Source organism: Molossus molossus, unplaced genomic scaffold (genome assembly GCF_014108415.1).
Source record: "Molossus molossus isolate mMolMol1 unplaced genomic scaffold, mMolMol1.p scaffold_m16_p_14, whole genome shotgun sequence".
NCBI lineage: Eukaryota > Metazoa > Chordata > Mammalia > Chiroptera > Molossidae > Molossus > Molossus molossus.
The window spans coordinates 39,305,857-39,322,950 of record NW_023425349.1 but is presented as its reverse complement, the minus strand read 5'-3'; the positions used below and the strand labels follow the sequence as shown (position 1 = coordinate 39,322,950).

The following is a 17,094-nucleotide window of genomic DNA, read 5'->3' as shown; positions in this document are numbered from 1 at the left end:
AACTAAACGCTGCCTCGTCCACAAGTGCAAGGAGGGGGCGGGGAAGGGGCGTTTTCGGGCTCGCAGAAATCTTTTGGGTTTGGAGGAGGGGCATGAGCGCGCGGCAAAACAGGCGGGAAGAGGCAAAACAGCATGAGGGCGCGCGCCGTTTCGGTTCCTGTTCTCAGAGTCGCGCGGCCCGGGAACTGCTGTTGCGCGAGGGGAAGGCAGGACTCCCAGGTCGGTGGTAGGCCCAGACGAATTCCTTCGTTTTCACAGTCCACACTCGCGTCTCCCTCTCTCCCCGCACTCCCTCTACCGCCGGGCTGCCGGGCTGCGGGGCGAGCTGCGGATCCGCAAGTGCAGTCTGCGCGCCCGCCGCCCCGGGGAAACCTGCTGTCTGTAACGGGCCGCCGCGCCGGTCTGGCGTGGCCCGGGCGCGGGGCGCAGCTGGCGCTTCGAGGCTGGCAGTCTGCTCGGGCTGGATCCCTGGCGACGCGGGCGGGTCCGCCGGGTTGTGGCGGCGAGCCTCGGAGTCGTGGAGAACTTGTCCCTTTGGTTCCGACCTTCAGCCAGCACGCCCGGGGAAGTCCAGGCGTCTCTACGGGGCTCTCCGTTAAAAAGAGACTTTTCATTCTTTTCCGTGTTTTTTTTTTTTTTTTTGTTGTTGTTGTTGTTAATGGGGCCGGTGATGCGATTATTTTGTGGTCTCATCGTTGCATTTTATTTGTGGAAAACTTTTGAAAATAGTATTGCATTCGCCCAAAATGGACGCGAACCCCAAAATACGTTTCGACTTGCGCGTTCTGTTCGTTCACTTCTTTAAAGAGCCTACCGTGTGTCAGGGTATCCAGCAGTGATCAAAACAAAAATCTCGCCCTCCAATGTCACCGGGTTAGCGTATTCAGTTCACACTCCCTGCTTTGTGTTCGGTTACTTCTAAGGCCCCGGTGCTAAGCTTTGAAGGTCTCTTTTCTTAAGGTCGCTCCGAACTATGACAAAACCCGGGAAACCCAATTTTCACATTAGGACTCCTCAACCCTCCAGCCTTCCTCCACCACCCCAAACTCACGGTGTAAAAGTGTTGTAATTTACATATAAAGGTAAATACACCCTTGGCAGAATACATTTATACATGTATATATTTGTAATGATCAATTTGTGCTGATTCATTACATTGTAACTTAACTTCTCTTAAATCATTTGCAAAATAGATATAACCAACATCTATTTTAAATGGCTATGATTTCGTCTATGCTTAATATTTTACTTGCCTAATTAGGAAGAAAACTCTTGTTAGGGGGAACTGAAGACTTGAAGACTTCATGAAGCACCATTTACTGGCTGGAAGGATAGTTAACAAATACTGTTAAAGCATAGTTTCTGGGATTGTGGAGTTTATAAAAGGTCTCTTTAAGTGGTAATATAGTTTTTCTAATGGTTCCCACCATGAAGAGTGTATTATAAATCAACTTAGCTCATGTTTTGGTTCTGTGATACATAGTTCAGATTTTTATTAAGTGTTCAAGAATTGAGTATATGTGGGGGCTGGGAATACTTGGACTGTAAACATTTAATCTGCCAGTTTGGATTTGCAACATTTTTTTATCCTCACCTGAGGACATTTTTGCATTTATCTTCAGATAGAGTGGGAGAGGGAGAGAAAAAGAGAAACATTGATGTGAGAGAGACGCATCAACTGGTTGCTACCCACACAACCCCAACTGGGGCCGGGGACAAACCGAAACTGAGGTATGTGCCCTTAGCGGAACCGAACCTGGGTCTCTCTGGTCTTGGGTTGATGCTCTAACCGCCAAGCCAAACCAGCCAGGGCTGGATTTGCAACATTTAATTGATTTTGTCATTTAAAATCTGGGACATTTCACTTACACTAATAGGCACATATAGGGGCACCATACTAGTGATACTTTCTTTCAAACTGGTATGTATTTCTGTTGCAGCCATCATTTTCTGCCCTGTTAAGTAGGAATGCAAAGTAAGCCGCTATCCAGGAACAACTTCCTCCCAATTTTACTTTCTTCTAACTGAACTCAAATTGATTAAAGCCTGTTGCTCAGTTTTTGTAGATATCAGTGTGGCACTTTTTTTTTTTTTTTCTTTTTCCTTTTCACTTGTTTTCTTTCCTCTTGAAATTTACTTAAAAAAATTTTTCTTTATTGATTTTTAGAGAGAGAGGAAGGGAGAGAGAGAGAGAGAGCGATAGAAACATCAATGAGCAAGAACATTGATTTGCGGCCTCCTACATGCCCCCCACTGAGAGTGAGGCCCACAACCTGGGCATGTGCCCTGACCAGGAATTGAACTGGCAACCTCTTAGTACATGGGTTTACTTTTTAGGTTTGCTCTTTAAATTACAGGAAAGTTTGTCTTTCACTATGCTTTTGTGCTCTAATGTTGTCAGCCACACTATATTTATACCTCTGCTCATTCAAGGACTTTTGCCAAGTTGACTAATACATTCAATGGCTCCTGTTTTGTGTAATTAATTGTATGATCATTTTGGACTCTCAATGAATTCAGAGCTATTATTATTTAGGTGTGGGATTTACCTTATTCTTTAAAAAAAATATATGTTTTGCCCTGGTCGGTTTGGCTCCGCAGTTAGAGCGTCAACCTATGGTCCAGAGAGACCTGGGTTCGGTTTCTGCTAAGGGCACATACCTTGGTTGCTGTTTGTTCCCGGCCCTAGTTGGGTCGTACGGGTGGCAACCACTCGATGTATCCTTTCACATCGATGTTTCTCTCTCTTTCTTCCTCCCACTCTTATCTGAACAAAAAATGGAAAAATGTCGTCGGGTAAGGATTAAAAAATATGTATATTTATACATATATATTTTTAATTGATTTCAGAGAGAGAGGAAGTTAGAGAGAGAGAGAAACATCCATGTGAGAGAGAGAAACAGCGATCCCTGCATATGCCGGACAAAGGATGGGACCTGCAACCTTGACTTGTGCTCTGACCAGAAATTAAACCTGCTCATGGACCATTGCTCAACCAACCAAGCCACAGAGGCCAGGGCAGGATTTACTTTAGATAAGCTAATATAATTGAGATTGTACACTGTCTGAATGATTATTTAAAATTTAGCTAACATTTTCCAAATTCCCCACCATGTACCAGACCTCGTGCTGGCAGTTTAATGATCATTACAATTCTGTGGGTAAGTTGTGGTTATCTTTGTTAGAACATGTCTGAGGTCACATAGCAGAGTTGGGATTCAAACTTCTAAACCTGTTCTCTTTTTTTTCCTTGTTTTAGGTTATGGAAGATCCACAAATAACATCACTAATTAATTCTTTCTGATTTCAGTCATTACATGTAATCCCCGACTCCCCTCCCCCCAATTTTCAGAGAGTACCTTCTCAACATTCTGGGATTACCTTGAGGTCATCACAAATAAGTTAAAACCCAGATTACCTTTATTTTTAATTTTTTTATTAATTTATTTTTGTTGCAGATGTATCTCATCTTTATTTTTTTAGATGAAAATAGTGGAAACATTCAGTCATTATGATTTAAGTATTATTGCTTTTAAGTCTTAGCTATTGGTTGAATGCCATATACAGTGCTCAAAAGGATGGTACTTCTGCCTCTTTTGCTATTTTTTTTTTTTTTTTTTTTGTTATCCTCACCCGAGGATATTTTTCCATTTTTTGTACAGATAGAGTGGGAGGGAGAGAGAGGAAGGGAGAGAGAGAGAGAAACATCGATGTGAAGGGACACACCGAGTGGCTGCCACCCGCACGACCAACCAGGGCCGGGGACAAACTGCAACCGAAGTACGTGCCCTTAGCGGGAACCGAACCCGGGTCTCTCAGGACCGCAGGCCGACGCTCTAACCGCTGAGCCAAACTGGCCAGGGCTCTTTTGCTATTTTTAAAAAATTGAAATATGTGAGACTGACTGAAAATTAAATGAAAAAATTTTTTTTCATTATTGATTTGAGAGAGAGAGATAGAAACGTTGATGAGGGAGAACATCGATTGGCTGCCTTTTATATGCCCCCCACTGGGGATCTGGCTCACAACCTGGGCATATACCCTGACTGGGAATCAAACCAGCAGCCTCTTGGTACATGGGTTGATGCTCATCCACTGGGGCCACACCGGCCAGGCAAGGCTGACTGAAAATTAATTTTTAGATCAAATATGCTTAAGTCTTGGTGGTGAATGAGAATTTTACTGCTCTGTTCTCTTTGCTTAGTTCTTGCAATCAAGATCTAGAATGTAGATTATTGTGGTCAGCCAAGTTCAAAATATACAAAATGTTAATAAATTTGTTTAAAAAGTGTTTGTCATTATTATAAAATTAGTGGGCATTAAGATATATGTAGTTTTAAACTGGCCTTTTTCCTAACAAGATAAAATATGAACATGTCAATAAATAGTCCTTAAAAATGTTTTTAGCCCTGGCCAGTTTTGCTCAGCGGTTAGAGCATCGGCCTGCGGTCCGGAGATACCTGGGTTTGGTTCCCACTAAGGGCATGTACGTTGGTTGTTTGTCCTGGCCCTGGTTAGGTCGTGCAGGTGGCAGCCACTTGATGTGTCCCTTTCACATTGATGTTTCTCTCTCTCTTCCTCCCACTCTATCTAAACAAAAAATGGAAAAAATGTCCTTGGGTGAGGATTAAAAAAATAAAGCTTTTAAAAGATGCAGTTAGCTTACATTTCATAGATTGTTTGCCCCTCCCCCCCACTGCAAAAACAGTGTAAATACTCTGGCACATAAATCTTTGTCTTCATTCCTGATTGTGTTCTTTTTTTCTAAATCCTCACCCAAGGATACTTTTTTCTATTTTTATCTTCAGATAGAGTGGTGGTGGGGGGGAGATCAACATGAGAGAGACACATCGATTGGCTGCCTCCCGCATGTCCCCGTGACCCTGACCAGGGCTGGGGACTAACCAAAACCGAGGTTCGTGCCTTGACCTGAATTGAACCTGAGACTCGCTGGTCCATAGGCCATCACTCGACTGCTGAGCCAAACTGGCCAGAGCTTTTTTTTTTTTTAAACAATTCTTAATGAACAATTTAAAAAAAAAAACATACTTATGCTCTACCTGCTGTGGTTCATTGGTTAGAGTGTTGGCCCTCGCATGGAAGGGTCCTGAGTTTGATTCCTGATCAAGGGCATGTAGTACTGGATTTCAGGTTTAATCTCTGGCCCTGGCTGAGGTGTGTACAGGAGGCAACCAATCGATGTGTCTCTCTCTCATTGATGTTTCTCTCTTTCTCTCCCGCCCCCCTTTCTAAAATAGCAATGGAAAAAAATGTCCTTGGTGTGGATTAAAAAATAAAAACCATATACTTTTGAGGATTAAGGGCTGTTTTTTTTAATATGAGCAGATGGGAAGCTGTGCTGCCCTAGCTAACATTTCCCCTCTGAGTTGCTTCTACCTACAGTAACTATGGTTACTCAATTTCTGGAAAAGGGAAAAACGAAAACCTTAGAAATTCTCTGAAGGAGAAGATACAAGTATAATAGGATTTACTAAATTATTAAGGGGCTTGGTTATTGAAATCCAGTGGAAACAATACAGATCGCACATGATAATGCTTTTTTCATTTAATTAAATTTCCAAAATGTTTTTATTGAAATTTTAGAGAGAGAAGAAGGAAGAGATAGAAACATTGATGTGAGAGAAACATCCATCGATACCCACCACACACACTGGGGATTGAGCCTGAAACCCAGGTATGTGCCCCGACTGGGAATCAGACTGGTACCTCTCAGTCTATGGGACGACACTCAATCCACTGAGCCACACTGGCTAGGCCATTTGATTAAAACTTTTAATTTTTTTTTTGTAACCTGTAGGAAAACAATTCTATTATACATAGACTTATTATTTTGGTGCGGGAACCGAACACAGGACTCTGATCCACAAGCTGACGCTCCAACCACTCCAAACCGGCCAGAGCATAGAATTATTACTATTTTCCCCCGAGGACATTTTTTGCATTTATCTTCAGAGAGAGCGGGTAAGAGAGAGAGAGAAACATTGATGTGAAAGAGACACATTGACCGGTTGCCACCCATATGACCCCAACCGGGGCTGGGGACAAACTGCAACCAAGGTACGTGCCCCTAGTGCAAACCGAACCCGGGCCTCTGGTCCACGGGCCGACGCTCTAACCACTGAGAAAACCAGCCAGGGCATAGAATTATTTTTTATTACATTTATTATAACATGCAATTGTGGGGACTTGATCCATGTTCAGATCTATATACCTTCCATTTACTTTGCTGTTAATTGAAGAATTCTGTGTAAAAATGTGCATTTAGCATTTTTCCCCAAAATTCTTGACTTTTTGGTAAAATATTTGCTATTCGCTGTATTTGAGTGCTTGCACAATGTTAAATATCTCTTAGCACATTTGTTTTAAAAGATCTTGGTTATCTTTTGGAGTTAAAAATTTATTTTTCTTTACTCATTTTAAAGAGAGAGGAAGGGAGAGAGAGAGAGAAACACTGATGAGAGAGAATATCGATTGGCTGCCTCCTGCATGCCCCGCACTGGGGATTGGGCCCACAATCTGGGCATGTGCCCTGATCAGGAATTGAACCACGACCTCTTGGGGCATGGGTCGATGCTCAATTAGATAGCCACACTGGCTAGGCTGGAGGGTTTTTTTTAGGAATTGAAATTTTTTCTTTACCTGTGATACTAGTATAAAATTATAGGATATCATTTAGCTCCAGAAGTGGAGATTCAAATCCTAGAGGCTAGTACTTGGAAAGAATTATTAATTAGTACTGCCAAACAATAATAGAACAATTTAGTTATGGTTTAGTTGAGCATTGTTTCTCAGAATTTGTCCCAACTGTCTTTCAAAAGTTTTATTACTTGCCATGTTCAACAACACAAACAAGTGCATGTTTGAAATAAATAAAATATTTAAAAATAAATGCATAGCCTAGGTGGTGTTGCTCAGTGGTTAACCATTGACCCATGCATCAAGAGGTCCCCGGGCTCTGGCTGGTTTGGCTCAGTGGTTAGAGTTTTGGCCACAGACCAGAGAGTTTCAGGTTTGATTCCAGTCAAGGGCCCATATCTTGGTTGTGGTTCAGTCCCTGGCCCTGGTCAGGGTCTTGGAAGGCAATCAGTTGATGTGTCTCTCTCACATCAGTGTTTCTCTCTCTCCCCCCCCCCCCCCCCCCCACTCTATCTAAAGATTAATGGAAAAGTGTCCTCGAGTGAGGATTAAAAAAAAAAAGGTCACTGGTTCTATTCCCAGTCAGGGTACTTGCCCAGAGCATGGGCCTGATTCCAGTGAGAGGCATGCAGGAGGCGGCCAGTAGATGTTCTCTCTCATCACTGTTTCTCTCCCTCTCTCTCTCTCTCCCTCTCCCTTCCTCTCTCTCTCTCTAAAAATCAATAAAAAAAAAAAATAGTTAAAGCCCAGCCCATGTGGCTCCCTGGCTGAATGTTGACCCATGCACCAAGAGGTCACCGTTTCAATTCCCAGTCAGGGCCATGCCCAGGTTGTGGGCCAAATCCCCAGTGGGGGTGTGCAGGAGGTGGCCAGTCGATGTTCTCTCTCCCTCTCCCTTCTTTCTAAAATCAATAAAGAAAAGGAAAAAATTAAAATTAAATAACGCATACATAAGCCTTAAAATATCAGTGTGTGATATTTTTGAAAATTTAAAATTATGCAGTATTTTCATAGTTATAACAGGAAAAGTGGTACTTTATTATAACATTGTTTTGAAGCTGTCATAAAGATAGATGCAATCAGTGATAGAGTTTATCTTGATTTTGTAAATGAAACAATTTCGAATGCACTACATGAGCTTGTTATTTAAATGAGATCTGAGAAATCTGTTCATTTTAATAGTGTACTGCTCTTATAGAATAGCCATTTATGAGTGAGTTTTATATGTAAAAAGGGACTGGATATACTACTATATTCTGTTTCCACTTAAGTTAACAGGGTCTAGAAAAAGGCCTAGGAATGGAGATGAGCAGAATTTATGTTCTATTTCTAGATCTGCTATTAGTATGATCTTTATGTCTTAATCTTCATGCCTCGGTTTCATTCTTTCCCAAATAGATAACAATACCTACCTACCATAAATTATTATTTTGAAATACTGCAGATATAAAAGTATTTTGCAAAGAGCTTTAAAGTCTTAAAAATAAGAGGTTTTAATTTTTATTTTCAGCAAAATCATGTCTTTAATTCTGTGTTTATAGAGCTGTGCCTGTTGGAATTATAGGATTACTATCTGAAATTCATCCTTGTTCATTTCATTTTCTGTCTAGCTTTGACCTTTTCAATTCACAACCAGTGAGTCTGTCTTTCTTACTGTTTCTTCCCTCCTCCCAGAAGTATCAGCATTATTATCTCCTAGTATTTAACAGATTCAAGTAGAAAATAGCATTTGTGGTATATGGCTGCATATAATAATTTAGGGGTATATACTGTACCTAGTGTTATTTTTAGCACAAAACATTTTGCTAACAACTGAATTGTTGCTATGGCATTTATACTTGATAATTCACTTAAACAGTTTATAAATACTAAAGTACACTTTGGCCCTTGCTGATTTGGTTTGGTGGTTAGAGCATCAGTCCATGGACCGAAGGGTCGAAGGTTTGATTCCTGGTCTAGGGCACCTACCTGGGTTACAGGTTCCATTCCTGGCCTCAGTTGGGGTCGTGCGGGAGGCAACCATTTGATGTGTTTCTCTCACATTGATGTTGCTCGCTCTCTCTCCCCCTCCCTCACTCCCACTCTATCTCCGGTGAGGATTAACAACAACAACAAAATAATAAAGTACTCTTTGTTCTGATTTTAGTTTACTTGCTGACTGTCATCACATCACTACACTTTTGGAAATTATACTAGAGGAAATACTAAGTGAGCTCACCTAAAAGCCATGGATCTGGTGTAATCTTTGAGGTTGAAAAGAAAAAATAACAGCATTTTGGAATCTTAGGCTACGGCTTCATAGAACTGTGCTTGGAGATTTTAACATGCCTTTATTTTAATTAACTTCATATTTTGATGTTATTTTCTTTCAGGTCTGTCTTTAAGCATACAGCTGGATTTGGTTTATTCAATCTTTTAATAGGTGAGTATTTTCATCATGATTGTTAACATATTTAGACTTATCTCTACCATCTTATTTGTAGATTCTGTTTATTATGCTTTTCTGCTCCTATTGTACCTCTTGGATTTTTTCTCTCTCTTTTCCTCAGCAAGTTTGAAAAGTAGTAATATTTCTGTTCTTTTGGTGTTTGTATTTAGTTTTTATTGGGCATAATTCATGTTCAGTAAAATTCACAGTCTTTTTGTTCTATAAATTTTTTTTTTAATTTGGTTTTAGAAAGAGGAAGGGAGAGAGAAACATCGATCGGTTGCCTCCCACACGTCTCTGCAACCTGGGTATGTGCCCTGACTGGGGATCGAACCAACCACCTTTTGGTGTACAGGACGATGTTTCAACCAATTGAGCCACACCAGCCAGGGCTATAGTATGAGTTTTGATAAAAATATAGTCACATCACCATCACTGCCACCACCACTATCACATCATGATACAGAATACATAGTTTCATCACCCCTAGAATTTCCTTGTGTCCTTTGTAGTCAACTCCTCTTCACACCCAAAGCCTTTGGAAACTATTGAACTGTTTTCTGTTTTTATGGTGTTGACTTTTTCAGAATGTCATATAAATAGAATTATATAGTATTTGGCTTCTTTCACTTAGCGTACCGCATTTGACATTTGTCTTAGTCTGGACTACTATAACAAAATACCATAAACTGGATGGCTTATAAACAACAAAAATTTATTTCTCTGGAGGCTGGGAAGTCCAAGATCAAGGTAATGGCAGATTTGGTAGGTGTCTGTGAGGACACATTTCCTGGTTCATGGATGACCATCTATTCACTGTAACCTCTCATGGTGAAAAGGGCAGGGTAATTCTGTTGGGGGTGCTGGTGGTGGTTCTCTTTTATAAGAATTTATATCTCTTTTATGAGGGCTCCACCCTCATGACCTAATCATGCCCCAAAGGCCCTTACCTCTTAATACCATCACATTAGGCATTAGAATTCCAACATATGAATGGGGGGGGGGCGGTGCGCGACACAATTGATAGCAACATTCATCCATATTATTGCGTCTATTAGTAGTTTATTCATTTCATTTATGGATAGTATTGCATTGTAATGTTGTACCACAATTTGTTTATCCACTCACCAGTTGAAAGACATATAGGTTGTTTCCAGGTTTGGTGATTATGAATAAAGCTGCTATAAACATTCACATTCAGTGTAAGTTTATATTTCTCTCGAGTAGATACCTAGTAATATGATTACTGGATTGAATGGTATAGGGATATATTTAACTTTCTAAGTAAATGCTAATCTGTTTTTCTTTCTAAGGAACTCCTAAATTGTTTTTCCAAAGTGGCTGTGTAATTTTATATTCCCACCAGTAAATATGAGAATTCTAGTACTTGGTATTATCAGTTATTTTTTATTTTAGCCATGCTAATAGATGTGTAGTTTGCACTATGAGTTAATTTCGCATTTCCCTAATGTCTAATCATATTGAACATCCTTTTTGTTGTTAATCCTCACCTGAGGATATTTTTCCATTGATTTTTAGAAAGAGTAGAAGGGAAGAAGGGAGGGGGAGAGAGAGAAACATCGATGTGAGAGAGACACATTGATTGATTGCCTCCTATATGTGTCCTGCAACCTAGGTATGTGCCCTGACTGGGAATTGAACCCATAACCTTTTTGGTGTATAGGACAATGCTCCAGCCAACCTAGGTATGTGCCCTGACTGGGAATTGAACCCATAACCTTTTTGGTGTATAGGACAATGCTCCAGCCAACCTAGGTATGTGCCCTGACTGGGAATTGAGCCCATAACCTTTTTGGTGTATAGGACAATGCTCCAGCCAACTGACCTACCTGGTCAGGGCAAGATTTTTTATTTTTAATATGAGTGTCTCCAGGTGAAAATTCTCCTGTTTGTTGTGTCTGCCAGTGAGGTTCACGGTGGTAGTTTTCCTTGAGTATATTATAATTTTGGTTTGAGAGCTCATGTTGGATAGTTTTCCCCATGTATATTTTTCTCTTTTATGTGGTTTTGGAGTTGCTTTCAGCCTGAATTTTCTGGCTGGCATAGCACTAGGTCAGCTGTTTCATTAGGGATTTGGGCTTTTTTTTTTTTTTTTTAATGTGAATAGCCTACTTCTGGACTATACTATATATGCTATATGTGTTATGTAGGCCCCATTTCCATTCTCAAGGTATCTCTGTTCCCTCCATAAGCCATAGGTAGGTGGTAGGTGGAACATATTTTGGCCTGATTTGAGTAAGGAACCTTTCTGGTCTTCTACCCCCTACTTGGCACGTTGGACCCTTGGAGCTTTGAAGCTTTAGCCTACACTGTTTTCATCTAGTCCTTTTTTCCTTAGGGCTTTAATATCCACTTACTATGTTTCTCCTCTATTTCTTGCCCACAAAGATCTTAATCTTTGTTATTGAATGTAGCTATGTATTAACAGTTTTATTTCCTGTATGTCCTTCTAGAGGTCCTTTATGTATATACAAGGAAATAAGAACATGCCTATTTTCCTTTCTTTTGTACACAAAAGTTAACACACTGTGTCTTTATTTCCTTAGTTAGCAATAAGTTAGGGAATGCTTCCATTTAAATCTGAGAGCTAGTAATTATAATGGCCTTCTTCACTCCTTTAAAATGTTATTCATGTAATTCTCACAACTAACTACTTTTAACCTGTTTTAAACTAATAATGTGACCACTTGTTTGGGGTGACAGTTTGTAAGTGAAAAGTAATTGGCACCATAGTTGTACTCTGAACCACTGGATAATTTATTGGCTGTCCTAGCTCTTTTATTTTAAATTTTTTTACATGATAAAGAATCTTTACTTTTTAACTAATGACATGTAACAAGTTCTTGAGTTGTTACCTAGTAATTTTGCATAAGGGAAACTAAAAGCAGCCCAAACAATTATAGTAGTATTTATTGTTCTAACCCTTTGCCAGAAAGTAGTATTTTAAGGTTGGCTGCTGCTTAATACAGGTTCCAAGTAACTATTTACTACTTTTACATAGAGAAAACCCTTGACCTTCAAGAAAGCTTTAGGGGAAAAAATTTTAATCCCTTTTTCTTTCTTCAGAAAATTGCTTTCTTTACATCTAAAGAAGAAAAATTTAATAATGAGTATATATGTTGCTTGAGCTAAAAGGCATAGGAAACCAGACAATGTATATACCAATTAAATTTCTTAGAAATAAGAGGTAAAATTTGAAATCTTTGGATAAGTTTTAACTTTACAAAGAAGCAATATTTGCTATTCTTCATAGGGTGAAGGGGCCTACCATATAATACACAGCAATAACTTAATGCCTTTTCACAAGAAATAGCTTGAGCTTTGCTAATGGTTCATATTCCATGAAGGCATCTAAAATGCAATCCATGGACAGGTGCTTCTTCTTATCTATTTATGCAGTAGTTTTCATGGATTTCTGGCTGAAGTCGCTGGCAAGACCAACAGTTATCCAGGACTTTGTCCCTGGTCTGCCAGAAGTGGGTCTAGGGGATTGTCTTCTCCCAGTTATTTTCTTCCACCTCAGTACTGCCACTGCCATGGGATCCCAGAGCCCCAGCTTCCTTGGCCTTGAACTCATTTTCCCTCTGCAGGTGGTACTGTTTAATTTCAGCCTGAGCTGCTTTAGCCTGCTTCAGCCTCTGGTCGCTTTGTGGGCCTTGGACACCTTCTGGGTGGCCTGCTTCTCGGCCTGTAGCAGCTGCTGGATGCCTTGTGACTTACTGGCCATAGAGGTGTTAATTCTGAGGCCGAGGTGAGTGCCCTAAATGGGCTGGTTTTGCCCCTTAGGTCAGCTGACGTAGCAGGTGCCCTACCAATTTCATAGTACCTCATGAAGTAGGTACAGTACAGACAAGGAAACAAGCTTAGTGTGTGTGAATTTCTCATGGTCACTTGTTTTTGTTCATCTCACTCCAAACCTCATTTTTAAAATTCTATATTACCTATACTTGACTCTGATTGATAATAGGAACCTGAAAACTCATACCGTCAAACTCTTGCACTCATGAAAATAGACTAGTGATTCTTTTTGCAGCTTCTTCTTATAACCCTTATTGGTTCTTGTCTTAGCTTCCAGGGCTATTTCTAAGCAGTAGAGATTACAAGTATTCACTGAACAACCAGTTCCAAGTCCTGTCATCAAATCTTATGCTCCTGTTTCAAATGGTAAGTTTTCTTATGGATGTATTAAAACTTTTATAAATCCTAACTCTTTTTTTTTTTTTTGGTAAGTGCCCCTAGCGGGAACTGAACCCAGGACTTTCTGGTCAACAGGCCAACGCTCCAACCGCTGAGCCAAATGGGCCAGGGCTAACTCTTAGATAGCTTTATCTATAGAAAGAAAAAATACACTTTGTGAACATAGGGTTGAGTAATTTTTACTGTGTTGCTGCAGTTTTATCATACTGAGAAATCAGAAAAATTATATTTACCTGGCAGGACTATTGATATTATGTAGCTAAACAAATAAGATACTTTATACTAGCTTAGAATTTATTGTTATTTGTTATAACTCTATCCTTAGTCCACATATTTAAGTGTTATATGATCAAACACAATGGTATGCTTTAATAGAGTATGAATTATAGTTATGAAAGTAACCTTAGTAAATATTGTTTCTTTTTTTTCCTATTGCCTGAATAGTTAGGAGGCTGCTTTTATTAGAGTTTAGAATATTTCTGAGACCCATACTCAGATATTGTTTCTTAACTAAGTTTTAAATTATTAAAATCTGATTATTATATTAATGTAATAATTACTGTTTACTGTGTGTCTTTCATAGGTCTGACATTATGCCTTATAAATGTTAATCATGTAATCCTCACAACAATCCTGTAAGATAGATAGTGGTATTGACATTTTACAGATGGAAAGACTGGGTTTGAAAAGTTAAGAAATTTCTATTAGGTCAGAGAACTAATTTGGCTGAGCTGGCTTTCAAACCTTTTACTTTTCTCATTATACCACCTGATTACTTGTGATATTTAAATTTTGGGTATGTAGAAAGTGAAAGAATTTTAAGACGCTGAAATTGAGAAAAATCAAAAGGCTGTGGTTATGCCTGTTTGTGCATTGTACAGAATTAGAGAGACTATATTTAAGTGTACTGAATTATAATTCTTTTGTTTTTTTGTTTTTAGGTAACAGATGTATAATATTTATTTTATTTAAAAGAAATGAGTGTAACTAGTATTGCACTAAGAGTTGAAACCTGGCTTTTAGCTACATGGCATGTTAAAGTGCCTCTAATGTGGCTGGAAGCTTGTATTAACTGGATCCAAGAAGAAAATGATAATGTTAATTTGAGTCAGGCACAAATGAATAAACAAGTTTTTGAGCAATGGCTTCTTACCGATCTGAAAGACTTGGACCATCCTCTTTTACCTGATGGCATTTTAGAAGTTCCAAAAGGAGAACTGAATGGATATTTTGCTCTACAGATTAACTCATTGGTTGATGTAAGCCAGCCTGCATATTCCCAGATGCAAAAGTTGAGAGGAAAGAATACTATGAATGAGCTAATTACAGCTGAAACACAAGTAACCCAAAGGCCTTGGGAAGCCAAGCCTTCACGAATGTTGATGCTACAGCTAACTGATGGAATTGTACAAGTGCAGGGAATGGAATATCAGCCTATTCCAGCTCTTCATAGTCATCTTCCTCCAGGTACAAAAATTTTAATTTATGGAATCATTTCTTTCCGTCTTGGTGTTCTCTTACTGAAACCAGAAAATGTGAAGGTGTTGGGAGGAGAAGTAGATGCTCTTTTAGAAGAATATGCCCAAGAAAAAGTACTTGGAAGATTAATTGGGGAACCTGATTCTATAGTTTCAGTCATGCCAAGTAATTCTAACCAAAACATCCCCAGAAATATAGATGATCTAGAGCTTGTGTTAGAACCTTCAGATGAAGAACTCTTGGCAAGTCTTGATGAAAAGGATGAGCTTGCAGCAAATAATGACACCTCCTTGGAAAGAAGTTTCAGCACAGGTAGTTCCTCAAATACTATTCCCACAAGACAGTTACGTTTTGAACCAGGACTTGTTATTTCTCCACGACCAAAGGAGAAACCACCAAATCAATCTGTGCATTTCACTGATGGGGAAATAGATGACTTTTCATTGGAGGAGGTCTTGCTTTTAGAAGAAGCTGTCCAGAAAGAACAAACGGAGACTAAAGAATTGCAGCCATTGACTTTGAACAGAATCACAGATGAAAGTATAGTGAGATCTTCACTTAAGCCTAATACTCTGAATAATTTTTCTTTGATTTGCAAAAATGGAAACGATAATTGGAATGAAAATAATTCATCTGAACAAATGACTAACGAAGATAAATCTTCTAGTTGTCTGTCTGTTAGAGACCACAGCGGTAGTATTTTTTCAGTTTATCATAATGTACCCTTATACCATGGTTTTACAAATAAAGATAAGAAGCCAGAGACAGATAATAAAGTGAAACAAGCCATCAACAGTTCAGATGTACATTCCTTAAATAATAACATATTGAGTGGAGAACTGGTCAGTTATGTACCAAAAAGGAGTTCACAAGTTTCTAATGAAAATGATCACCATTTACAGAATTGTTCTTTAAGATCATCACAGAACAGCGCTAATCCTTTTATCACCATGGATTTGTATTCTCCACCCTTTATATATTTGTCTGTTCTAATGGCCAGCAAACCAAAGGAAGTTATAACAGTGAAAGTCAAAGCCTTTATTGTAACCTTAACTGGAAATCTCTCGAGTTCTGGTGGTGTTTGGAGTATAACAGCAAAGATTTCTGATGGAACTGCATATCTAGATGTAGACTTTGTAGATGAAATACTTACTAGTCTGATAGGGTTTTCAGTACCAGAGATGAAAAAGTTAAAAAAGGATCCTCTTCAATACCAGAAGTTCCTGGAAGGTTTGCAGAAATGTCAGCGAGATCTAATAGATTTGTGCTGTCTAATGACTATTTCATTTAATTTTTTCTTGTCTAAAGCAATGGTACTGGCATTAGAAGATGTTAATGTGGCACACCTTGAGAACCTAAAGAAGCGATTGAATAAATAGTTTACTGAAATATATTAGAAAACAATGAAATATTTAGAATTGTATTTGTCTTTTTATTTTTGAAACTTTTATTTTGTTCGTAAAAGGAAAAAACGAAGTTTCACAACTTATTTCAATTTAATTTAAAAGTGTTTAATCATGTTTGTGTGTTTAGGATTTTTTAATAAATTTTTTTATTACATAAAGGAACTTGACTCGTTGAGAAATTTGTTTTCCACTTATTTCATATCAGATATTGTTAATGTATTGCTGTTTATTGGTGTGTCATATTGTTCAAAGTTAACAATTTTAAATTGGTAGTTGTATTTCTAATACATTAAATACTCAAAAAAATTTTTTGTTTATATTAATATACTTAGGAAAATGTAAACCAGTAAATCAGAATGTCAGGCTTTAAGATGCAAATTGTTTTGCTGGTTTTTGTTTTGCTGATTTTAGATGTTTGTTAACAAATATTAAGTTAACAAAATACCATTGCAGAGAATATAATGAAAGGTTAAAAAACCTTATTTTTAAGAATCATTTGTTTTAAATGACATATTAAAATTTTCATTATTATGGTCCAGTAAGTATTTCACTTTTTTGGATTAAAATAAGGTATTATCCCTTTTCTGAATTAGCTTTACATAAATCTCTCTAGTTTTTGTTTTGGAAGTGTTGACTTAATTTTTAAGGGAGATTGTTTATCACTTTTCCATGTTGCTATTAAAAAGTCACATTTGAAAGGTAAGGTTATTTTTATTAATCTTTGTCTTTAAATTTTTTTAAGTGTATTGAATTTTAAAACATTAAACAAATACTTAAATAATAAAATGAAGATGTGTTTTATTTTAGTTAAAATAATATAATAGGAAAATATTTGGAAGTAGGATAAATGCATATGTAAAAATATGATATAGACATAGTAGAAAAATATTTTTTAAATCTTTTTTT

General features: G+C 38.3%; 1 protein-coding gene and 1 pseudogene across 5 annotated transcripts; one reads left to right on the top strand and one right to left on the bottom strand.

Annotated features, from left to right (window-relative positions):
* The first annotated feature begins 137 nt into the window (after positions 1-137).
* Positions 138-16,307, top strand: RMI1 (RecQ mediated genome instability 1). 5 transcript variants are annotated; one of them, XM_036261993.1, is made up of 5 exons: positions 5,656-5,695; positions 9,030-9,079; positions 12,697-12,857; positions 13,175-13,270; positions 14,245-16,307. In XM_036261993.1, the coding sequence occupies exon 5, from the start codon at positions 14,281-14,283 to the stop codon at positions 16,159-16,161; it is 1,881 nt and encodes a 626-aa protein (XP_036117886.1). In that variant the 5' UTR covers positions 5,656-5,695; positions 9,030-9,079; positions 12,697-12,857; positions 13,175-13,270; positions 14,245-14,280; the 3' UTR covers positions 16,162-16,307. The 5 variants fall into 5 exon arrangements, with proteins under 5 accessions (XP_036117888.1, XP_036117885.1, XP_036117889.1 ...); XM_036261997.1 differs by having other exon boundaries at positions 14,545-16,251; XM_036261995.1 differs by lacking the exons at positions 5,656-5,695; positions 12,697-12,857 and adding an exon at positions 138-219.
* On the bottom strand, positions 12,490-12,833 carry LOC118629286 (annotated as a pseudogene).
* Positions 16,308-17,094: the final 787 nt, after the last annotated feature.

Excerpts from the sequence above, each read along its gene's own strand:
- RMI1 (XM_036261995.1), top strand. The coding sequence starts at position 14,281 with ATGAGTGTAACTAGTATTGCACTAAGAGTTGAAACCTGGCTTTTAGCT.